Raw genomic sequence first — 26320 nt, 5'->3', positions numbered from 1 at the left:
ATCATCATTTTTCTAGGATATAATGTAGAAAATTAAAACAACATTTTATATAACTTCTTTTGGTTAAAATATTTTTATAAGTTTTTATTTTCACTTAGCGCAATTTTTTTGATATCATTATTTTTGTAGGATATACAATTTTACACAAAATTAAAATAATTTGTAGAACAATTTTTTACGGTTTAAAATAACACTATTTTGTGCAGATTAAAATAACTATTTTGTAGATTAAAATAATCCTATTTTGAAGATAGGTTTTTTACAGTTTTAAAATAACACTATTTTGGAGACAGGTTTTTTACAATAGTTTTTTACAGTTAATAATACACTATTTTGCAAATACATATACTGTTTTTTACGCGGACTTAGCACCTTTTTTTACCTTTTTTTTAAAAGGGTAATTTTTTTAGGGATATCACTCTTTTTTGTACTATATGTTAAACATCTTTAAATAAATGAGCAAAGAACCCGCCACCACCCCCGTCATATTTCATTAAAATTCGACGGTCCTCTTTGCTTACTATATAGATATTCAGATCCTTCAAACTTCTTTGCTATTCTTATTGCAAAAATAACGGATAATTACAAATCAATATGTCATTAGAAATCTACATTTATTATTCACAATTAATACTTATAAATCCATTAATGAATAATCGTTGCTTTGCTTATCTAATTTATCATTGAATATATAAATGGAACGGAGAAAAAGTGAGTTATTTTCCACTTTTTACAATGGCTAATCGCAAAAGGTAAGCATGAATATAAATACATTATATATATATATATATATATATATATATATATATATAAATTTTATTAATATACAAATAATAGATAATATTGGTTAACCTTTATTTTAATCTTTTATCGTAATACACACATTATATGTTGCACTCGTGATACATATTATAAGAAAATATTAAAATAAAGATAAACCAAAACGTTATCTATCATTTTTATAAAAATATTTTATAATTTATATTATATATTTTCACTTCCAATAAAAGATAAAAACAAAAATTAATCACTTATCTATCATTTCTATAAAGATATTTTATAATTTATTATTTTATTATTCTATTATCTTAATCTTTTATTATAATGCATATGTATTGCATGCACAATACTTGGCTAATCTTTATTTTAACCCTTTATTATAATACATAAAATATATGTTATACGCAGAAATACATATAGTTATTCATCGCAATAATTAATGATTATTTTAATCCTTTATTATAATACATTTGTATTGTGCACGCAACATATAGCAATATAAATGCATTACAATAAAAGTTAACTAAATATTGTGCACGCAACAAATATGCACAATAAAAGATTAAAAATATATAAAATAATAAAATATTATAAAAGATCTTTATAGAAATGAAATAGTTTATCTTTATTTTAATTCGTTATTGTAATATGTATATGTTGTGCATGCAATACATATGTATTACAATAAAAGAATAAAATAAAGATAAACCAATACGTTTTCTATCATTTTTATACAAATATTTTATAACTTATATTATACATTTACAGTTCCAGAAACGAAAAAGAACCAGCAATTAATGATAATGAAACTCACAAAAGGTAAGCAATGATTATTAATAATATCTATAAAGATATTTTATAATATAATTTATTATTTTATATATTTTATTTCAATCTTTTATTATAATCTTCTATTATATATGTTTCACGCATGATACTGTTTAACTTTTATTTAAATGTCTTATAATTCATATATGTATTATACATACAAATACATATAATTACTCATCGCAATAACTAATGATTGTTATAATACATATATATTACTATATGTTGCATGCGCAATACAAATACATTATAATAAAAGATTAAAATAGACCATTAAAATTAAAACTAACCATTAGTTGTTGCGATACGTAACTATATGTACTTCTGCGTATAACACATATATATGTATTACAATAAAAGATTAAAATAAAGGTTAACCAAGTATTGTGTGTGCAACTCATATGCATTACAATAAAGATTAAAATAATAAAATATATAAAATAATAAAATATTATAAAATTTTTTATAGAAATGATAGATAACAATCTATTATTTCATTATAAAAATGTTTTATAATCTATTTTAATATTTTATTATCTTAATCTTTTATTATAATGCATATGTATTGCACACACAATACTTGGTTAACTTTTATTTTAACACTTTATTGTAATACATATTGTAATACATATATATAATAAAAATATAGAAATATATAATAAAAATAGATGACAAAGAATTAATTTTTATTTTAATCTTTTATTGTAATACAAAAATATTTTATATTGTACAATATATTTTATACATTTCTATTTTCAGATCTAACGAAAAGGAAAATGAAGAAAATCCTAAAAAGTAAGTGTAACACATTATATTATTAATACATATGCGTAAGAAATGATAGATAACAAGGGAATAAAAATTTATTTTACTATTTTTATTGTAATTCACTTATTGTAATTACTTATTTTTTATTGTAATTCATATTTGTGTTGCACACATAATACATATATGCATTACAATAAAAGATTAAAATGAAGATTAATCATTTATTATCTATCATTTCTACTATCATTTCTAAACATATTTTATAATATATATTTTATATGTTTCCATTCTTTCAGAACCTACAATATGGAAGAAATGGAGCCAGAAATTGAATTGTCGTCCTTTTTACGTGTTGAGGCTGAAGCGGCTTTAAAAGAAAATATAATACTTAAAAAAAAAAATACAAAAATTAATGGAAACACAAAAATTAATGGAAACACAAAAAGAATCGCCGCCACCAACGATGGCATCACTACCACCGCCACTGCCGCGGTCAACGTCGTCACCGCTGCCATCGCCGTCAGCGTCGTCACCGCTGCCACCGCCGCCGTCGTCACCGATAACGACAGCGGGGCAAGTAAGAGGTAAATAATTTTGAATTATATAATTGGCACGTTAATTATAAAGGAATCAGCTAAATGAATCAGCTATGTTAAAAGTTAATAAATCTATTACATTTTCAGATTTATGAATTTAACATTGCCCAAAGTATTTTTAGCCTTCTATAGAATTAAAATTTGTATTTTCATGAATTTTTGTGTCGTATAAATTATATTTTACAAAAAAAATTTTTAATTCACAAATAATTATTTTTATATTTTAAAAGGCTAAAAGTATTTTGCGTAATGTTAAATTCATGAATCTGAATGTACATATATTAAAATTAGATTTATTAACTTTCAATATAGTTAATCCGTGCAGTTCTTCTTTAAATATTATATTCAAATAAAATAACATTAAAATATTTCTTTTATTGTAGAACAACCGCGTGCACGATGGGCTAGAGCGGGACGGTCGAGAGGACGAGCCCGAGGCCGAAGTTCCAATCCAAGAACCTCAGCCCGTTATAGAAATAATATTTTTAATTTTTATTAATATTTAAATGTGTATGCGTGTGCGTGTGTGTGTGTGTGTGTATCATCATAACATAGAATATTTTTTATAAATGTGTCTTTTTGTTTTTTCTTTCTATGCTTTGCACAAACTACTTTTTATTTTTCATTTCCTTTTGCAAAGCATAAGCTATTTTTAATTTTAAAAATTTAAATATTCTACGTTATGATGATATAAAAATATGTTTGTATATGTGTACATGCGTGTGCGTGTGTGTATGTAATATCATCATAGCATAGAGTATTTATTTTTTCTTTCTATGCTTTTGCATAAACTACTTTTCATTTTTAATTTTCTTTCGCAAAGCATAAGTTATTTTTAATTTTGAAATTTTGAATTTCAATACTCTATGTTATGATGATATAAAAATATGTTTGTGTGTGTGTGTGCGTGTGTATATGTGTGTGTGTGTGTGTACATCATCATACATAGAATATTTTTTTTTATAAATGTGTTTTTTCGTTTTTTCTTTCTATGCTTTGCATAAACTACTTTTTATTTTTAATTTTCTTTTGCAAAGCATAAGCTACTTTTAATTTTGAAATTTAAAAATTCTATGTTATGATGATTTCTTTTAAAATCGCTTCAGCCTCAACATGTAACGATGACGATAATTCAATTACTGACTCCATTACTTCTTCCATGATTAGTTTGTGCGTGTGCGTTTGTGCGTGTGTGTGTGTGTATCATCATAACATAGAATATTTTTTATAAATGTGTCTTTGTTTTTTCTTTCTATGCTTTGCATAAACTACTTTTTATTTTTCATTTCCTTTTGCAAAGCATAAGCTATTTTTAATTTTGAAAATTTAAATATTCTACGTTATGATGATATAAAAATATGTTTGTATATGTGTACATGCGTGTGCGTGTGTGTATGTAATATCATCATAGCATAGAGTATTTATTTTTTCTTTCTATGCTTTTGCATAAACTACTTTTCATTTTTAATTTTCTTTCGCAAAGCATAAATTATTTTTAATTTTGAAATTTTGAATTTCAATATTCTATGTTATGATGATTTTTTCTTTCTATGCTTTTGCATAAACTACTTTTCATTTTTAATTTTCTTTCGCAAAGCATAAATTATTTTTAATTTTGAAATTTTGAATTTCAATATTCTATGTTATAATGATTTTTTCTTTCTATGCTTTTGCATAAACTATTTTTCATTTTTAATTTTCTTTCGCAAAGCATAAATTATTTTTAATTTTGAAATTTTGAATTTCAATATTCTATGTTATAATGATTATATCAATTGCAATAAAATGAGCATTATATTTTTTCAATGCCATTGCTAGAGCTGTGATGACTATACCAGAACCACTACCTATTTCTAAACAAATCACAGGTTTCATCGCATGCAGAATGTCTAAATCTTCTTCCAAATCATCTATTAAAAGATACGAATTCTCAGAAGGATCATAAACTGTCTTAAGTTCTTCATCTGATAAATTAACTACTGGAGTTTCCATAAAATTTACGGTGAAAATTGTAAGAAATTTCTTTTATAAAACTTGCAAAGTAATCAATGTTAAGTAATAACAATCCGCTGCTTCAGCTCTATTTGACATATCCTATAACAAAGAGAATAGTTATGCATAAAAAATAATACTCTTCGCAACTTTTGTACGCAACTTGTAGTACATGATAAAAGCACAATTTTTTATAACATTCCAATAATTATATATGAAAATTGAAAATGATTTTCAAAATGCTCAAGAATTCTTGTAAAATAGGTAACAATAAGATATATATGTCGCTTGTGTAAGTAAATCGCAATTTTTTATCGTTACAATTCGATGAATAAACATATATTTTGCAATAAATAGTACATACTGTGAAAGAAATATAAGAATAATAAATATACGTAAATTTGCAAGAAGAAACGCGAAAAATAAATGTTACTATTATTGCATGCGCGCTGAAAACAGAAAACTTGACGTCACCTTGTGGCGCGAATTCTCTCGTCCAGTTGATCCACCGTAAGTTTCAAGAGACTCATAAGACCTTCCGTTAATGCATCCCGCGTCGGATTTTCGCAAAAGTCATCTATCTTGTCGTCGATAGATGTATTGTCACTCGCTGTGTCCACGTCCATGTTATAGCTGTAGTGAAGTAGACACTACCGTGTCTCTTGATATATATATATATATATATATATATATATATATAATCTGAAATAATAATATAGATACAATCTAATCTAAATATATAAATGTTATATGTATATTATTAATTATTTTATATAATTACCTGAAGTGACACACTTAACCTTTTACAACATATTTATAAGCACCGTTAACGCCACAGAGCGCTACTAATGCTGCGTCGCGTGAATCACTGCTAGCGCATTCTTGTGGCAGACGTTGGAAACGTATTTCTGTATTTTCTTTGTTACGTTAAGAGGAGTTGATGACGACCATGACGACGTTTCTTAATCGAAATTTTCACATTTCAGACTTTGCATCATGATATCTCCGTTTACAGAGCACGTAGCGCAAAAATAAAAACACTTTTATTATTTAATTTAAACCCAAGCTATCGATTAATTCTACTAAGAACTCGATCCGTTGAGCGGTTATATGAGAAATAAAAATATCGAGTTATACTCTCAATCCGACTCGCGTAATAATACACGGAGTGCATTTTTTGCTTACGCTGGGACTTAGCAAAGACACTACCGTGTCTCTTGATTGGACTTGCATTTGGACCGCACATGACCGAGAGCCCAACATTTGTTACATTGAATGGGTCGATTTGGGAGCAATTCTATAGTTACTCGTGACCAGCCAATTTGGATCTTTTTCTTTTCCGCCAGTGTTAGTGCCGCTGTTTTCGGGCATTTGGCCCAGACCATTCCATCACCGGATCTATTGCGTCCTATTTGCCCTACTTTGACTTCTTCCTGCGTACATAATCCTTCGGAGGCAATTGCCGCACGTACTTCTTCACTCAATATCGATTCGTCTAGACCGACTAACTTAATTTCCCCCTTAATATTGGGGCGAGAGACTTTCGCCTTACCGGCTAGTATTTTGCTCATCTCAGCAGCTAGCAAGTCAGCTTTTTTGATATTCTCTGGACCAGAGATTTCTATTATGGTGGAACCACTGATTCCCTTTCTTATTTTTGGGCTTCGAATGTCCAAGTCCTTAAGGGAGATATTTTCGCGAGCCTGCTTGAGAGCATCAGCATAGGAGAAGTCTGCGCTACTTCCCCTGATACTAATGGCGGCCGTTGCGGGAATTCGTCTCCTTTCCTTCCTAATCCTATTTTTAAGACTTTGCCGTTTGGACATCTTAGTGTCTTTCTTTTGGATTGGTTTACCTGCCCTTCCAACTGTAAACCATTCTTGTTTCTCCGGCTCCTGATCCTGTGGAATCTGTGCCGTTAATCTATACCCTTGTGAGTTGCCTTTCTCTTGTAAATAATCTTTCTTTTGTAAATAGTCTTTCTTTACTATATTAGCATAGGATAGCCTTTGCTCCCTAAATGTGTCACGGGGGGGTGCCACTTGCACATTTCCCTTTAGTCTGATATCCGATCGCAGGCCGGCAGTGGTTCCTCCATTTCCGGCACCAGTGAAAACCATAGTAGGAATTCCTCGGCTCGTGCTGGGGACTCCTTCTGGAGGGAACACATATCTGATAGTTGGCGTACCTCCCGTCGCCATATTCATACGAGATATATTTCCTCTGTCCAATGTGTCTGTCAATGTGCTTTGCTTCAGAGGACTTATGCTCCAGCTATCTCCTTCCTCGAGTTTCCGCTTTTTGCTGGTAGGAGGAGACCAGGATTCTCCGAACATGGGCCAATCATCTCCGCCAGTTATTTTGTACACGTTTTGCAGATCTTCCTCGAGTTGTTGGAATGCTATTGTACTCTCGGTGGGGGAGCTCTTTCCACCGAAGACTTGAGCCATTGCTTTGTCAGTCCGTGTCTTTTGAGGCGTGTGTACTGTGGGAGACCCAGATTTCTCTTTTTCAAAAGATACTCTCTTCTTCTCTTTCGTCTCTCTCTTTTCTGGTGATGTCTTTCTTTGATCTTTATCTAGACTCGCTCGTATGCCTTGCATTTCTTTCTTCAGCTCTATTCTCATATTTCTATTTTCTTTCCTGATCTCCAAATTTTCTTTTTTCAGATCAGCAATGATCTCTTGGAGTTTGCTGTGTTCTCTCTTCCTTCTCTCTTCTTCCTTAGCCCTGTCTCTTTTGCTTTTCTTGGCGTCTTCGATTAGCTCTTCAATTTTAGCCTTGAGGGAACTTGGGTCTCCCACAGCTTCCGCTTTATACTGTAGCTCACGGACGAGCTCACCTAACCCGCATGTTCTTCTACGGAGTTCTCCGCTCAAGCCACCTTACATACGACCGCACTTTGTGCGTATCATCTCAATGGTGGAAATGTATTCTAGCGCCTGTGCGCACACATCGGCTGCTGTCATTGCTCGAAGAAGACCCGCCTCGATATGCTCGGGAGCAGTTCCCGTTTTCTTTAAAATTTCCTGTTCTGCGAGAATAGGATCTATTGCTTTGATCTTACGGCGAGATCTGCCTACTTTTCCTGTTCTATCATCGCGATCCGTACCTGATAGAGCGCTATCAGGATTTGAACACATTTGGGCGTCGTCGTCCTTGCTCATTGTGGCAGCTTGCTCAGCTGGCATACGCTTTCTCAACGGACGCGTTCGAAGCGTCGGACCTTTAGTTGCTTCGGATACACTGTCCTCCAAAGAGTCTGAGTCCATATCTCTTTTCTTTTTGCGTTTAGCCGCCGTACGTGAAGGGAGGTTTACATCCTCAACCTCCATACTTACTAGAGGATCAGGGATGACGGTAGTCATCCTTTCTTCTTCTTCTACTATATTCACCCAGCTATCCTGGATGGCGGGAAAGATAATCTCTATCATCCGTTCAGGACTGGGAGTCGTCATTATTGTGTCGCCAGAGCCCTGGCGTGGGCGATCTGGTGTTTCCGCTGTACATGCCGTAACATCTATTGAGCTTTCTGCGGTTGCAGGCTCGACTCTCTCACATTCTTTAGTAGAGGCGGTAGTCCTATCCGGCACGGTGCCCGCCGCACACACCGTGCTTTGCCCATCTCCGGATAGCGACGAATACATGACTGGGACGATATCATGTGAATCGCCGGCTCCTGTTGTATCCGACCCAACTGGAGCAGTAATAATCGGCACTTTGTGTTCTTGACTCATAATGGCTTGATAGAGCGTTTTATCCAGAGTGACGCCTCTCTGGGGTGATTTTCAGGATCACCATCCCCATTCACTCAGCACTTACACACACATACCAAAGGAGGAAAAGGTTAAGGGTAGGAAATATAAGGAGAGGTGGGGAAGGATGAGAGGAGCTTAAGAAAGGACATCTAAGGATAGGAAGACCAATTAAGGAAGAAGGTGAGGGGTCAGGGTGTTTTCCCACCCGTCACGGCACCCCTCCAGCCGTTTGAAATCAGGGTTTTCCTTTCCCTATTCGCTATGGGCCAAGGCGCCCGGAGGGAGCGGAAACCCCCCTTCCTCCCCTTCCGGGAAGGGAAGTGCAATGTGAACTCTTAGTCAGTCGCCCCGGGTCCCCGGGCCCCCCCGACGCCTAAGCGTCGAAGTGGGGGGCCCGGAGACCCGGGGCGGCCTAAGCCTCTCCACCACGACAAGGTGATCCACCAGGGAGAGGAAAAATAGAGTCCCTAATTCACTAAGGGATCCGTTAGCCCCGTTTAGTCTGGGGCCCTTCCTTCTTAGCTCTCTCGCCAGGGCTCTTCCAACACTTGTTGGCACAGAGGACTCCCTCATCACTGGAAGACCTCCGAAAGGAATCATGCGCCGCTAGCCTCTCTCCGTTGTGTCTTAAAGAAGGGAGGAGGACGCCCTACTCGACGGACACTCCTGTTGGGGGGGGGGCCCCACCCGCTGCTGTCCCCCCCCGGCTGTGAATAGACTCGCCAGGAGGGACCCTTCCCCGGCGAGAGGGAAGCAGCGCCGCCCGTCGGACGAGTGAGTCCGCAGGTCGGACGATCTGCAGGGGTGCGTCTATCACCCTTACCCCTTGGAGCACCGCCAAACCTACCCGGACCCCTATCGGAGGGGAGAAGTTGCTCTTGGTGATTACATGCCAATACACCAAGGGCCCCGATCGCCTCCGCGTTTTTATACGAGGGGGAAGGCGTACCCCTGTTGGTCGGATATCAGAGTCGGGACCTGAGTCCGTCGTCCTAATCCGCCCCTACCCGTGTCCCTGCATCCGCCTTTTTATACGAGGAGGAATGCAGACTCCTGTTGCTGGCCATATCAGCCTCTAGGTCAGTAGACCTGTCACCTGATATGACCGCGCTACTCGACAGCAACCGAGACTCGAAGTAAATGTGCATCCGAATTTCCGGAGGGTGATGCACCACCCCTCAGCACCTTGCGCTTTCGCCGCCAAGATATACCCTACCCGGAACCCCACGGCCAGGGAATAACGCGAGCCCTCATCGATAGGGCAATATGCCTTGGTGATTCCATGCGAATCCACCAAAGGCTCCGGACGCCTCCGCGTTTTTATGCGAGGGGGAAGGCGCACCCCTGTTGGTCGGATATCAGAGTCGGGACTAAATCCGTCATCCTAATCCGCCCCTACCCGTGTCCCTGCATCCGCCTTTTTATACGAGGAGGAATGCAGACTCCTGTTGCTGGCGATGTCAGCCTCGGGGTCAATGACCCGTCACTTGACATCACCGCGCCACTCGACGGCAACCGTGACTCGAGATAAGTGTGCCTCTGGTTTTCCGAAGGGTGAGACACCGCCCCTCAGTTCACCTCCCGCTTTCGCCGCAAAGGTGAGTTTCCTACCCGGACCCCTCTGATAGGGGAGACTTGTCGTGGTGATCTCATTGCAGATACACCAGCAACCCCGAACGCCTCCGGATTCTTCAAACCTGGGGGGAAGGCGCACCCCTGTTTGACGCATATCAGATTCAGGACTCTACGAGGTAGCAGTCCGTCCTCCTAATGTCGCCCCCTACCCATGTCCCTGCATCCGCCTTTTTATACGAGGAGGAATGCAGACTCCTGTTGCTGGCGATGTCAGCCTCGGGGTCAATGACCCGTCACTTGACATCACCGCGCCACTCGACAGCAACCGTGACTCGAGATAAGTGTGCCTCCGGTTTTCCGAAGGGTGAGACACCGCCCCTCAGTTCACCTCCCGCTTTCGCCGCAAAGGTGAGTTTCCTACCCGGACCCCTCTGATAGGGGAGACTTGTCGTGGTGATCTCATTGCAGATACACCAGCAACCCCGAACGCCTCCGGATTCTTCAAACCTGGGGGGAAGGCGCACCCCTGTTTGACGCATATCAGATTCAGGACTCTACGAGGTAGCAGTCCGTCCTCCTAATGTCGCCCCCTACCCATGTCCCTGCATCCGCCTTTTTATACGAGGAGGAATGCAGACTCCTGTTGCTGGCGATGTCAGCCTCGGGGTCAATGACCCGTCACTTGACATCACCGCGCCACTCGACGGCAACCGTGACTCGAGATAAGTGTGCATCCGGATTTCCGGAGGGTAATGCACCACCCCTCACCTCACCTTCCGCTTTCGCCGCAAAGGTGGGTCTCCTACCCGAGCCCCTAGCGAAGGGGAGATATAAGCTGTGGTGATCTTCATGCAGATACACCATCAGCACCGTACGCTTCCGAATTTTTTAACAAGAGGGGAGGCGCACCCTCTGTTGACGCATCCCGGGTTCGGGACTCTACCAGTAGAGTTAATCCCACAGATAGAGGTGCAATTCCGTCCCCCTAATGTCGCCACTTACCCGTGTCCCTGCATCCGCCTTTTTATACGAGGAGGAATGCAGACTCCTGTTGCTGGCGATGTCAGCCTCGGGGTCAATGACCCGTCACTTGACATCACCGCGCCACTCGACGGCAACCGTGACTCGAGATAAGTGTGCCTCCGGTTTTCCGAAGGGTGAGACACCGCCCCTCAGTTCACCTCCCGCTTTCGCCGCAAAGGTGAGTTTCCTACCCGGACTCCTCTGATAGGGGAGACTTGTCGTGGTGATCTCATTGCAGATACACCAGCAACCCCGAATGCCTCCGGATTCTTCAAACCTGGGGGGAAGGCGCACCCCTGTTTGACGCATATCAGATTCAGGACTCTACGAGGTAGCAGTCCGTCCTCCTAATGTCGCCCCCTACCCGTGTCCCTGCATCCGCCTTTTTATACGAGGAGGTATGCAGACTCCTGTTGCTGGCGATGTCAGCCTCAGGGTTCTACGAGGTAGCAACCCGTTACCTGACATCACCGCGCCACTCGACGGCAACCGTGACTCGAAGCAAATGTGCCTCCGAGGGTGAGGCACAACCCTCTTTCCCACCTTGACGCGTCCACGTTATGATGGTCCTTGACCTACCCGGGGCCCCCATCGCAGGGCTACACTTCGCTTCCACGTAGAAGCGATTTGCGTAAGGTATCTCCATCGTGAGGTGCTCTACGCCCGTTCTGCCTGCGATTATTTATCCAGGGGTGGGCAGGCCCCCTGTTGTCGACGTGCAACGTCGACTCCTAACCCGTGTCCCCGCCTCCGCTTTTTTTATTAAGCGAGGGGAAGGCGGACCCTTCGCCGCGACGATGTCGACCTCGGGGGGCCAGGTTTCCCTGTACTCCTATCCCCGTCACCCGCATCGCCCCTGCCCGGTATGCTGAATGCCTTCGAAATTATGAGGGGAAGGCATCACCCCTTACCAAAACTTTGCCATCTGGCTGAATAATCTACCTACCCGGGCTCCCCGTGGGTGTAAGCCACCCAGGGGGATCCGCCCTCGGATGGGGAAGGGCGGCGAAGCCCCCGGTCCGCGATGATCCAGGGATAACGGTATCCCCGGGCCATCACGCCTGACCGCCCGAGCTGGATGAGTTCACCGACATTCCATCGAAGCAACATGGCTTAAGGGCCGTACACGATAGCCCCCGCCCCAACTCAACGGGCGTTCACCCGCCTTTAAAGACGTGACCATGGCGCCCCGACCGACGCCGGCTCCCTCATCCAACATCAACATCTATTACGCCCTTTGGCGTCTGCCACGTAGCAGTTCAAACGGCTCTATCCCACGCGCACCCTCTCATGTACACGACGCACACACCCACTCACACACACACACACACACACACACACACACACCCATACCCACACACTCACACACACGTACACACACATACACACACACACACCCCACGGGTGTCATAAGTCGAGGTGGTCTCGCCTCTGGCCCGGCTGGGTGACTAAGTCACCCGAACCGGTCTCTCGGGCGAGGCCCCGACCCACACCCATTCTTCCCCAATGAGGGACGCCTCACAGCAGGAGCACCCACTGCTCGGCACCCTCATCCCCAGCGGGAGCACCCGCTATACACACACCTTACATCCATAGCCCAGGAATTAGAAGGGAAGAAGGGTAAGGTTGAAGGGATCAGAAGAAGAGAATAGAAAGAGAGAGAGTAATAAGAAATGAGTCAGGGCGTTCTCCCGCCTTTAACGGCACTCGGTGGGCCGGGCATTTGAAGTCAGGGTATGCCATCCCCTATCCGTGATAGGCCATACGCCCAACGTCACAGAAAACCTCTTCCCGTTCCCGCCAAACAGGCGGGAAGCGAGGGAGTGCAATGGTGTGCTCTTAGACCCATTCTCCGAGGAGAATGGGAGTCCCTCCACCACGACAAGGTGGCACACCACGGAGAGGAGATATAACTTAACCTAAACCTATTTCTGATTTAAAACTAAAATTTGGTTTGAGATGAACCTTGCTTCGCGTGAAAAGTTGCAAACCTATGTGAACTTCGTTTTATCTTGCAAAGTACATGCTTGGAGACAGTAGGTTCCGCCCCCCCTAGGAGGGGACTCGACTTTCATACCCAAGCCTATTTCTGATTTAAAATTAAAATTTGATTTATAAATCAGAATAGGTTTGGACTAGGTTATATCTTCCGGAAGTGGAGCCCCCCTTAGGGGGGGGAGACGGAACCCACTGTATCCACGCATGTACATTTCACCTTGACTCTTAAAACGTACATAATGTCTAAAAATTGCACATAATTCGTAAAACTTTTTTTGTTAATAACTTTTTAATAAATGACGAGGGACACTTAAAACCTTTTAATACTTACTCAGGAGAGTGTGCTTGACAACATATGTCAAGATCATTGAAATCGGTGAGGTCGTCCGTAAAGTGCATAATTACCGAATGAGCTCATGCGGTGAGCTAATGCAGCCTTATACTGGTCTTATAAGACGGCTTAATAATTTCTATTATTAAAAATGTCAGACTCGTGAATATAAAATTAAAAGTATAAATTGATATAAGTGGCAATGCGAGTCTAGTGTCGAAATTATTACACCGCTATTTATTGTACAAAAGACAATCATATAAGAAAATACATATAATAAATATACATTTGAGTAAGTTACGAACGTTTCGACCCTATTTTTGGGTCATCTTCAGCGCAAATTTAAATTAAGTAATGAGATAATATAAAATTGGAGTCAGGCATACGAGTGCTGTCTAAAAATACGTTTGAGTTGAATGATGCGGTATCTCATTGTTGTTTTGACGATGTCTGCAATTTAAACAACCCGAATCTGTCAGCAAATAAAATACATCAAACCGAACAACAGTTTGAATTGATAAAATAACTTAAATAAATTAGGATAAAAAAGTAGACTAAATAAATAAATAAGAGTTCTAAAATTTAAAAAATTTTTTTAAAGAATTAAAAAATTACGGAATTAAACCTGTATAAAGGAACAATAAAAAATTACTTACTACCAGACATCGAAAACATTGGCAGACAATAAAAGTGAAGAGAGACCGACCATCATCACAACAACAAAAATTATTAACTAGTCCTCGAGACGTAACGAGGCTACTTTATAAAGGAGTCGGAGCGAGTCGATGATAATATATAAATATAAACATGCGCAGAGTCATAAAAATTCAAATGTGGTATAAGAGATCGAAATATTACATTTTTGATAAATTATTAACAATGTTTGAGTAAATTTCGGGTAAACGTTCGGTATCCGTCTGCAAATTTAAACCATTATTTTGTCTCTTAATAAATAACATTTCGGAAATTAATCTTTTGCTCAAGAAAGGCTCCTGGTCTAAAATTTTTACATCCTCCCAATCAAAATCATGGTCGAAATTCAATCTATGGTTAGTGATAACCAATTGAGTGTTAGTATTGCGTTTAATGTGACAACGATGCTCATTAATTCTGGTATGTAATTGCCTGCTAGTCTGTCCCACATAAGAAGCATCGCAGTCAGTGCAATTTAATTTGTATATGATATTCATAGAATCACAAATAGGAAGGGGATCTTTATGGACTTTGATGAAATTACTCATTTTATTGATACTGTAGTAAGACAATCGATATACAATATTTGGATCCTTGACAATATCTTTAACACGCTCAGAGAATGTGGAGACATAAGGTATGGTAAAATATGTGATGGAATTATTGGTATCTGTGATTAGAGATTTGTTGACGTTGGAATCTGTTTTAAAAAACAGTTTTCTAAGGCGGTCCGACCATGTACTGAAAATAAAATGGAGAGGGTAACCATTATTCAGCAAAATATTAATGATACTTTTAATATTTTTCGAATGAAAAGAGGGATGAGACAGAAAGAAAACTCTGTCAATTAAGCCAATTACTGTGCCTCTTTTTTGGCATAAGGGGTGTTGAGATAAGAAATGTAGGTATCTACCAGAAAAAGTATCTTTATGATACCAATCAAAAATAATATAGTTGTTATCTAACATTAAAGTTACATCCAAGAAGTTAATTTTGCTGCCCACTCCAATTTCCATAGTAAATTGTAAACGAGGATGAAAGGAGTTGAAAGTGTCAAGAGTATGATCAAGTGAGGAAGGAGGGACCGCTAAGATTACGTCATCAACATATCTCAAATAAAACGGAGGGATGAATTTTAAGGAGGCAAGCGCTTTATTTTCTAGATCTTGTAAAACAATGTCCGCCACTGTAGGAGACAGGGGAGAACCCATAGGAGTCCCAAATGATTGTTTATAAATGATGTTATTGAACGTGAAAAAAGATGATTCCAATATAAATTTTAGTGCTGAGAGAAATTCATCGCGCGGTATGTCACAGTTTAGAGAAATATGATTCCATCTGGAGGAAACACTGTCGAAAATCAAATTAGTCGGTACGTTAGTGAAAAGAGAAATTACATCCAACGAGACCAATTGGAAACCATCCTCAAGATACATATTAGACAATCTCTTGACTACTTCATAGCTGTTAGAAACATGGCTAGGGGAGACAGGGAAGCTTTTAATCATGATTTTGTGTAAAAAAGTGGATAAATGATATAATGGACTATTGATAGAGGAAACAATTAATCTGAATGGACAATTAGGTTTATGGATTTTGGGTAAACCATATGCCCTTGGTAGAATGCCATCGCTGCAATAAAGAGTCCTATAAGTGGATGCTGATATGAAATTCAGATTTTTCCATCTCTTTAAAGTCTCGCGCAACCAGCTCGATAGTCTTTTAATAGGGTTTCTTCCAACAACAGTGTAAGTGTCAGAATCTCCTAGTATATTTTCGATTTCGCTGACATATTTATTCTTATCTAAAGCTACAGTAACATTACCCTTATCTGCGCAAGTCAAGATTAGGTCCTTATTGTTCCTGAGGAACTTTTTAGTGGTCTCCACCAGCCGGCCAAGCATCTCACTAAATTCATCTCTTCCCACTGAGTAATTGGATAAATTATTGATGATATCCAATGATCGATTTCGAATGGTTAATTGGTTAACTACAGGGAGCTTTCTCATGCTGTTTTCAAAACTCTTAATAAATTCCATAGTTAGTTTGTCTTTATTATGTATGGGGAGGCTGAAATTCTCCCCCAGTTGTAACAAAGATTGTACATCTTTAGGAATGACAATAGATGACAAATTAACAAACCATTTTCTATTAATATTAGAGAAGGAAAAATAATTGTTGTTAAAGGAACCAGAATCTACCTTAACCTCAACGACATCATCAAGACAAACGGATGGCTTAGGAGGTTTAAAGGAGAACTTCATGTTGTTGAGATCTCCGAATTTTCCAGGTGTAGAGGACAAGTTACAATAATAATGTATAAACTCATAATTTCGGTTAAAAGTATTATGTTTAGCTCTTAAAGAAATAAATTTCTTGATGAGCCTTTCCCGTCGACTACGAAAAAAGAAATGTAATGGTCTCATTTGTTTTGAAAAGAAAGAATTGCAGACGAACAACGGAACGCGAGAATATATAAACTTAGAAATCCTATAAATCTGAGTATATGCGAACTTAGATAAAGTAAAGGTGTCATCAATTTCAATACGCAAAAGTCTTTTAGCAAACACATGTTTGAAGAATTTAAATTTATTAACGGTTTTAGGATGTGTGAAATTCTTAAATGTTTTGAAACAATTCTCGATGTGTGATGGTGTGACATTGTACATGATACACTTGCGTAAAAACTCGATTTTGACCTTACAGTTAATAATTAATTTCTGATATTTGATCCATCTTTTCAAAGACAGAACCGCAATGAGATACCGCATCATTCAACTGAAACGTATTTTTAGACAGCACTCGTATGCCTGACTCCAATTTTATCTTATCTCATTACTTAATTTAAATTTGCGCTGAAGATGACCCAAAAATAGGGTCGAAACGTTCGTAACTTACTCAAATGTATATTTATTATATGTATTTTCTTATATGATTGTCTTTTGTACAATAAATAGCGGTGTAATAATTTCGACACTAGACTCGCATTGCCACTTATATCAATTTATACTTTTAATAATTTCTTTTATAACACTTGCAGTGAATTTTATTCGTAAGTCTTTTGCTATTGATTTTATACTATGGAATATATATACATACAGGGTTTGTCAAAAGTGTGGAAACCCCTAAATATCTCACAAACGGTGCATTTTAGAAAAAAATGTTTCAGGCAAAAGTTGTTTGGTTTCAAAGGGGCCATAAGACAGTACCATTGGTTTGACCTTGAAGAGTCATTTGAAGGTCACATGAAGGTCACTTCAATTTTTTTAAATGGAACACCCTATATATTTTTGCACACTCTTGTAGCTTATCTCGAGAGCTTTCCAAAACACTATAATTAAGTACATTTTCGTTAAGTACTTTTTGAGTTATGAGGCTTGAAATAATTTCTTAATTTTACATAAACCGTAAAATATCTTGTAAAATATTCATTTTTCGATTATCTTACCTTAATACTTTTACGTACAAAATAATGAGAGGAATCAATTGGTGTAAAGAAAACACATAGTTGTTTTGAAGAAAAAATATGTAATTTGCAATTAACAATTCCATATTTTTTCTTAAAAACAACTATGTGTTTTCTTTACACCAATTGATTCCTCTCATTATTTTGTACATAAAAGTATTAAGGTAAGATAATCGAAAAATGAATATTTTACAAGATATTTTACGGTTTATATAAAATTAAGAAATTATTTCAAGCCTCATATCTCAAAAAGTACTTAACGAAAAGGTACTTAATTATAGAGTTTTGGAAAGCTCTCGAGATAAGCTACAAGAGTGTGTAAAAATATATAGGGTGTTCCATTTAAAAAAATTGAAGTGACCTTCACGTGACCTTCAAATGACTCTTCAAAGTCAAACCAATGGTACCGTCTTATGGCCCCTTTGAAACCAAACAACTTTTGCCTGAAACATTTTTTTCTAAAATGCACCGTTTGTGAGATATTTAGGGGTTTCCACACTTTTGACAAACCCTGTATATATAGCCTTGGCCAAAAGTATTAGGCACCTTAATTTTTATGAGGCATCCTTTGAATATTTTTTGGAAATGATTCTATTGTTAATTTTTATTACATTGAAATGTTTAAAGAGTATTTTTAACAATAGATATCTCATTTAATGGGTCATAAAACAACTGATTTACTTTAATTGCTATATTCACACTTTTAAGTGATAATGCTAGTCTGCTCTCACATGTCGCTATTGTCCCAAATATATTAGTGTTTATTTTTCATGTTTTCACTTGTAAAGTTATAAGTGTTAACTGCAAAAAATTCCAAAAAAAAGTGAGCTCTCTGAACACCAACGTAAGTTAATCATATTTTTAAGAAAACAAGGGAAGAACCAGAAAGAAATTGCGAAAACTGTGAAATGCTCGCGTTGTGCCGTTCAAATGACAATCAAACGTTTTGAAGAGACCAATTCGCATTCGAATAGAAAGCGCACAGGCAGAAAAAGAGTAACCACAAACCGTGAAGATCGAAAATTAATTCGTGAATCATTAAAAAATCAGAGAAAAACATCTTCTGAGCTAGCTGCTGTCTTCACAGAAGAAACTGGAATATCAATCTGCTAGAACCGTAAGAAGAAGACTTATACAAAATGATCTCAAAGGTTGCAAGGCCAGAAAAAAGTCCTGGCTCTCGGAAAAAAATAAGAAGTTTCGTTTAGAATGGGCTCGTCGACATTAACAATTCACTCAAGAGGATTGGGCAAATATAGTTTGGTCTGATGAATCTAACTTTGAGGTCCGTATAATTTGATGTATCTTTTACTAAAAAAAAATATTATTACTAGCGTCAGTTGGTTTATTTAGACATAAAATTTTTTTAAATATTAGTATAAATATCAATGTTTTTTCAGATCTTTGGTACTCCTGGTGTATCGTATGTACGATGAAAAGTTGGTGAAGAATACCATCCAGAATGCGTAGTGCCTACTGTCAAACATGGAGGAAGCAGCATAATGATCTGGGGCTGCATGAGTGCTAATGGCGTGGGCGAAATGTTCATTTGCGAGGGTCGAATGAACAGCGCGTGTTATATTAAAATTTTAAAAGATGTATTACAGTCGTCCTATCGCAAAATTTTTGGTGATTCGGATTTAGTAGTAGTAGTAGTAGTAATAAGAACGGGTGGGGCTAGATCAGTCCCTGATGTCACCTAGATCTAAAAGATCTTCTGTAACCCCGTGGTTGTCTGAGGTTATGAGTGGCGATCCAATTTGGCCCTTACAAGAAGGTTATATAGATCGCTCAACCTCACGTTTTGTAATGCACTGGGTTCAATGAACATGTGACCCCAGAGTGTGTATCTCCTAAGAGCAAGTGCGGGGCAGTAGCACAGAATGTGAATGCTGTCCTCTTTTTCTTCGCCGCATAGCCGGCAGTCTTTCCGCTCGGCCAGGCCAAGATTGAATAAGTGGGCCCTGAGGGCCAGATGGCCCGTAAGCAGGCCAATGGAGATGTTGAGCTTCTTTCTGCTCATAGTTAGGAGTTCATCCGTCCTTTTAGGAAGGGGTCGGTTCAGCAGTAACTTGGCTTGACGACAGCCCTGAACCTGGCCCCACGAAACCAGATGTTCGCGTTTCAGAGACTCTTTGATGAGTCTTTTACCTATGATAAAGGGGACGCCGACGACTTGTCTAGCCGGGACCTCGAGAGTGCCTAGCTTTGCCAGGCCGTCCGCCACTTCATTGCCATGAATTCCCTGATGACCGGGAACCCAGACTACGGTGATCCTATTGGATTCGCCTAGTCTGTTGAGCGCTAGCATGCAGTCCCAAACCACCGAGGACTCAGTGGCGGTCTTGGCTAGAGCGTTAATGGCTGCCCTACTATCGGAGCAGATGAGTATATTTCTATTGGTGGCTTTAACTAAGGTTAAGGTGTTTGCGCACTCAAGGATTGCTAGAACCTCAGCTTGAAAAACTGTGGCCAGCTCCCCTAGGGAGTAAGATTCCCTGTGGTTGGTCCTTGAGCCGTAGACTTCAGCTCCAAATCATCCTTCCGCCCCCGAGCCATCCGTATACCAGATGTGCCAGTTTGGCCGGCAGATTCGTTCTGGTTTACTCCAATCTTCCCTAGAAGGTATCTGGGTTTTGAAGAACTTAGAGACCTGGGATTTCCTAGGTATTCTATCCTGCAGCAGAGAGAATGGGTGTTCATGGAGGAACGATAGCCTGGCATGACCAAGATGCCGTCCTCTCCACTCACCCTGACACTTTAATCTGTAGGCAGTAAGTTTGGCTGTGCCGATAATAAAGCGGTCCAGGGGTGGAAGACAGAGTGCAATCTCAAGCGCCTCTGTAGGGGTGATTTTCATGGCCCCCATCGCCGCCCTGAGGTAACAACCCTGTAGGCTTCTGAGTAGGTTCCTGGCCCCCACTTTCTCCACCCTGGGCCACCAGACCATTGCAGCATATGTGAGACGGGGCAGTAGAATGGCTTTGTAGATCCAAAGGGCAATACTGGGTTTAATGCCCCACGTTTTACCTACAGCCCTTTTACATGCCCACATGAAGGTGTAAAATTTCTTACGTTTGACTTCAAGATGAAATTTCCAGCTTAGTTTGGGATCAAGGTGTATCCCCAGGTACTTCACCGAAGAAGTGAATGGTAGCTCTTTGCCCCAGAGCCTCAAAGGCCCTATAGGTTCGGGCTTGTATTTTCTGGTAAAGATCATGGCCTCGGTCTTAGACGGATTAACCGTGAGACCTTTGGCTTGACACCAGCTTTGAATAATCTTAAGTGCTTTATCCATGAGCTCCTTAAGAGTTGAGAGATAGCTGCCTCTCATGATTGCAGCCACGTCATCCGCATAGCCACAAACGAGAAGGCCCCCTTCTTGTAATTTGACTAGAAGTTCGTCTACAACCAGGCACCACAAGAGCGGAGAAAGAACGCCGCCCTGCGGGCAACCTCTGGCCGGGAGACCACTCAAAGTTTTATCTCCATAGTCAACAGTTAGGACTCTGTCCGATAGCATGCTTTGCGTCCAGTCGATCAGAGTTTCGGGGATGTGATACCTGTGCATGGCCTCTTTGAACATTGTATATGAGGTGGTATCAAATGCCCCCTCAATATCCAGAAATAATCCTAGGGCATACCCTCCAGTCGCCAGCTGTGTCTCAATCTTGCTCACAAGGTGATGAAGGGCAGTATCCGTAGATTTGCCCGCCCTATAGGCGTATTGAGAAAATGCCAGCGGTCGGATAGTAAGGGGATATGTCCTAATATGGCTGTCTATCAGTCTCTCCAGTGTCTTCAAAACAAAGAAGGTGAGGCTAATAGGTCTGAAGTCTTTGGCCAAGATATGGCCATTTCTGCCTGGTTTGGGTATAAAAGTGACTCTGGTGCCACTCCAAACAAGAGGCACGTGTCTAAGGGCTATGCTAGCCCTAAGCACTTTAACTAGGGGGCCTATCAAAAGGCTCAAGCCCTCTTGTAAGCAGGCGGGATAAATCCCGTTTGGTCCAGGTGATTTATAGGGCTTGAAGGTTATAACAGCCCATTCAACACCTTTGGGATGGACTATTTTCGCCGCTAGTGACCAATCCCTGGGTTTAAAAACTTCCCTGGGTCTCACACGGGCGGTAGCAAGATTGTCAACCGTTCGAAAACCTGGGAAATGAGTCTCCATAAGGTGCTCGATGGATTCAGTGAGGTTGACTGTGTAGCCTGTGTCGGGACGCTTGAGACATCCCAACTGGGTGCGGTTGTCAGAGCTAAGTATTCTATTTAGCCTGGAGGCCTCTGGAGCGCTCTCAATGCTTGCGCAGAACTCTCTCCAGCTACTGCGTTTACTTCTGACTATTTCCTTGCTATACCTGCGTTGGGCGTTCCTAAAGGCTTCCCAGTGCGAAGACAAGCAGGAGCTTTCTTGCCCTGTTAAAGAGTCTCCTGGTTTCGGATCTGAGCTTTGACAGCTCTTTGTTCCACCAGGGGACTTTGGTCTGAGACCGTATAAGTTTCAGGGGGCAGTTTGCCTCAAAGGCATCCGAGATAGCGTTGCTTAAGCAAGCCGCGGCAGTTTCCAGGTTATCCCTGGTATGGAATCTGGTCGGAACGGTAGTTAATCTATTCTTCAAGTCTAGCCTGAAGCCGTCCCAATTCGTTTTCCTAGGATTTCGCCTCCGCAAGATTGTAGGTTGCTGGCGAAGGGTGAGGCGTATCTGCCTGTGGATCCTGAAGGTTCATCTAAGACCCTCCAGTCTCTTACCAATTCAGACACGCCCTTGGTACAAATAGTAATATCAATTACCTCCTGTCTTCTAGCATCCATGAAGGTAGGTTCCGTACCTCTGTTTAGAATGATAAGTCCTTTGCTCAGGATGAAGTCATGTAGGCTCTCCCCTCTCGGGTTGATGTTTGAGCTCCCCCAACCAACATAGTTTAGGAGAGTTAGCATCACAACCCAGGAGGAGTTCGAGTCCTGCCTCCTCAGCATGAGCAACCAGGTTTTTGACATTGTCCTGAGGTGGAGGATCGCAGGAATCATAGGACATGTATGCTGACCCTATGAGTAAGTCCATTGTCTTCCCCTCCTCCAGGTTGATGCTCGTCTGGACGACAGTTAGATCTTCGCTGCTAAGCTGAGGCAGAAAAGTGATATTAAGGCCTTTTGCTACAATACATGTCCTTAGTTTGCGGTTCGAGCAGGCTCTGAAAATAGTTCCACAGCTGCCCAAACCTTTGATGGCATTATTCAGGAGCCAAAGCTCCTGGATAATGGCAAGGTGTGTGTGCATCGCAGCAGTGCTCCTGGCAAGGATAGCCGAGGCGCCTTTACTGTGATGCAAGTTAATTTGGGTGATGGGTACCGTGGAGACTGTCATATTTAGGCAGTCTCCCCTGGTATTCCCTCCACAGGTTCAGGCTTCCTGCCGCACTCCTTTTCGAGCAGCCTAACGGTTGCCCGTCCAAGACTGCAGCTGGGCCTGAAATTGCAGGACTTCAGGGCGTCTAGAGATTGATCCCCAATCAGACAGGCGAAGTGGGTGCTCGTGGCATCCCTACTCACGCTCCACCTGATGACGATCCAATCTCCGGTCGCCAATCCTGCGTTTTGTCTGCCGAGGAGCCTCAAGGCTTCTTCAGAAGACAAGTCTGGCTCCTCCACGTGTACCACCACTCGATGGCGTCTAGGCAGCTCGTCGACCGGCACTACACGTAGGGAGTTTCCCCCCACCTTCAGTTCGGAGGATAGGCTTTTTACCCAGTCCCCCGACTGCTCGTCGTCGCACACAAAAACGAAGGCTCCGTCTCTCTCCCAAGAGCCGGAGAATGTGGGGGCTTTTGTACCCTCGGGTAACTCAAGGATACGCCCTCTGATCATTTTCCTGATCACTCCACAGTCCACGGCTCCTAGCCTCTTATCAGGAAAGCCCTCCAAAATGAGGGCTAATCTGATAAACCCTTTAGTCGCTTGGGCATATGACCCTTGATCATTGATCTTGGGTCGTTTGCCCTGGCGAGTGTCGTTGGGGCTCCACAGCTACTGGGCCTAGGACTAGAATCAGCTTCAGCGGGAGGGATTTGGGCTTTAATAGCCTTTCCCTCCCTCTGAAGCTGTTTCTTGTAGCGTCTCCTTGCAGCTCCGCTATATCTAACTCGGGTTTTAGATGCCCCTGAGTTGCATTCCTCTGGTCATTCGCTCCCTAAGGAAGCCACGCCCTGGAGGACTTTATCCATGATGTTGTATTTTGTTGTCTTGTTCGTTTGTTTGTTTGTAGTAGTCATGTCCATTTTGTTCCCACGAGAACCGCGGATGCGCGATATCACCCAACCAGAGCCGCGAATGGCTGGGGCTTGGCTAAATACCCCGGAGGTCGCCCGGTATCCGGGGGAACCGTTCGAGACGCAGCACCCCCTGCGCCACGCAACCGTCGGCACGGTTTCATTAACACCTTGGCTTGGGGGGTCCCTCTTCGTTGGTCGCACTCGGCTCCACCCCTTAAACGAGTGGGCCCGGATGCGACCATAAGCCCATCCACCACGCCAAGGTGGAGACCCATTCGGGGGGGATTCGGATTTAAGAAACATAAAACTTCAACAGGACAATGCACCATGTCACAAATCGAATGTCACGATGAAGTGGATGGCTAAAAATAAAATTCAATTATTAGACTGGCCTGCGCAATCGTCAGACTTAAATCCAATGGAACATTTGTGATCTATATTGAAAATAAAGATACGACAACACAACATGACATCAAAAGAAAGCCTTAAACTTGCTTTAAAGAAAGAATGGAACATGATAACACCAGAACAATGTCGTCAATTAGTAGCCACTATGCCCAAAAGAATTGCTGCTGTAATTAAAGCAAAAGGAGGAGCCACTAAATATTGAAAAACAATAAAAAACACTTTCCTTTATAAATACTATGGTTTCATTTCTCCTTTACACGGAAACATTATAAGATAGTTGAATTATTATAAGGTGCCTAATACTTTTGGCCAAGGTTGTATATATATATATACATATACACAGGGTGTTCCATTTTAACTTTGCCATCGAAATATCTCGTAAAGTCTAAAAGATACGAAAAAATGTTTCAGACAAAAGTTGTATAGTTTTGACGGGGACATAAGATGGTATTAGTTTGATCTCGAAGAGTCATTTGAAGGTCACGTGAAGGTCACCTCTAACTTTTTAAACGGAACACCCTATACGCTTTTACATATTCTTGTAGCTCATCTCGAGAGCTTTCCAAAACATTATAATTAAGTTAGTTTTCATTAAGTACTTTCCGAGTTATGAGGCTTGAAATTATTTCTTAATTTTATATAAACTGTAAGATATCTTGTAAAATATTCATTTTTCGATTATTTTACCTTAATACTTTCATATACAAAATAATGAGGGGAATCAATTGGTCTAAAGAAAACACAGGTAATTATGCATAAAAAGGGCCCACCCTCGCACAAATATGTCATTGACATATGTTATCAAGGTCATATCTCTAATTAATATTCTGAAGGTTTTAGCCGGCGGTCGTTCTTTATTCAAAAGTTATTAAAGTATTTATGCATAAAAGGGGCCCTCTCTCCGATTTGCTTTATTTTTCAATATGTTATAGGGGAGATCTTCCCGAGTAATTTCGTATATGTATATAAGGGTCGGACTCAAATAGCTTTGGAGATATAGGCTGAAAGATGATAAAAATAATAAATATAAATATAAGGTAAACCTTCGGAAATATCACCTATATGAAATAATGGGTAAGAATCCCCAATTCCTACGTATTTTTATCTCCTGAACTCGAATATGAAACTTAGAAATGGCGGTCGAATTCGCAAGTCGAAGAAAAACGCAAAAAAGTGTAAATTAAAGGTAAATAAAAAAAAGGTAAACAATTTAAATTTATATAGAATTTAATACAATTTAATACAATTAAAAAATATCACAAATGTATGTGTACAGACACACACACACGCAGGGGATGCAAGGGGGGCTTCGGCCCCCCTGCCGCAACCACCCCGCCGGTAGGGGACGCATTGCAAGGAGTTCAATCACAATGGATATATGCTGCAAGTTGTAAAGCGAGGTCCTCCTTGACTACCGGTGGGGCGGTTGCGGGAGGGGGAGCCTAAGACCCCCCTTGCACCCCCCGCGCGTGTGTGTGCGTGTGTGTACACATACATTTGTGACATTTCTATAGCTTAGCGACATGGAAGTCACAACGAGCAAACGTAAACAAAGAAATATAAACACACAAGGAAAATATAATATGAAACCGTGTTGAGCAAATGTAAACAAAAAATGTAAACACATAAATAGGATATAACGAAAAGATGACATGAAAGTATGAAACTTCAAAATTGCATATTTCAGGAACGAAGAGAGAGCGCCACAAAATTCAAACGGTGTATTAGGAATGTATCCTCTACAAGATATGTGAAAATAAAAATTTTTCGAGCTGTGTGACGTAAAGTAAACATTTACCGAATATGTAATAAAAAATGAGGTATTCCG

General features: G+C 40.3%; 2 protein-coding genes across 2 annotated transcripts; one reads left to right on the top strand and one right to left on the bottom strand.

Annotated features, from left to right (window-relative positions):
• Window positions 1-284: 284 nt before the first annotated feature.
• LOC145966686 (uncharacterized) lies at window positions 285-3755 on the top strand. The gene is made up of 5 exons (XM_083090969.1): window positions 285-752; window positions 1549-1599; window positions 2368-2403; window positions 2673-2960; window positions 3356-3755. Exons 1-5 carry the CDS (start codon window positions 736-738, stop codon window positions 3378-3380), a joined length of 417 nt encoding a protein of 138 aa, XP_082947095.1. The 5' UTR covers window positions 285-735; the 3' UTR covers window positions 3381-3755.
• Window positions 2590-6124, bottom strand: LOC145966687 (SNAPIN protein homolog). The gene is made up of 3 exons (XM_083090970.1): window positions 5746-6124; window positions 5439-5666; window positions 2590-5066 (listed from the first exon to the last, which is right to left on the bottom strand). Exons 2-3 carry the CDS (start codon window positions 5588-5590, stop codon window positions 5024-5026), a joined length of 195 nt encoding a protein of 64 aa, XP_082947096.1. The 5' UTR covers window positions 5591-5666; window positions 5746-6124; the 3' UTR covers window positions 2590-5023.
• Window positions 6125-26320: the final 20196 nt, after the last annotated feature.

Source organism: Camponotus vicinus, unplaced genomic scaffold (assembly GCF_025532165.1).
Source record: "Camponotus vicinus isolate PSW18456_S1 unplaced genomic scaffold, iyCamVici1.0 SCAF_2, whole genome shotgun sequence".
Classification (NCBI taxonomy): domain Eukaryota; kingdom Metazoa; phylum Arthropoda; class Insecta; order Hymenoptera; family Formicidae; genus Camponotus; species Camponotus vicinus.
Note: the sequence above shows the minus strand (reverse complement) of the source record. Positions and strands in the feature narration are given on the sequence as shown.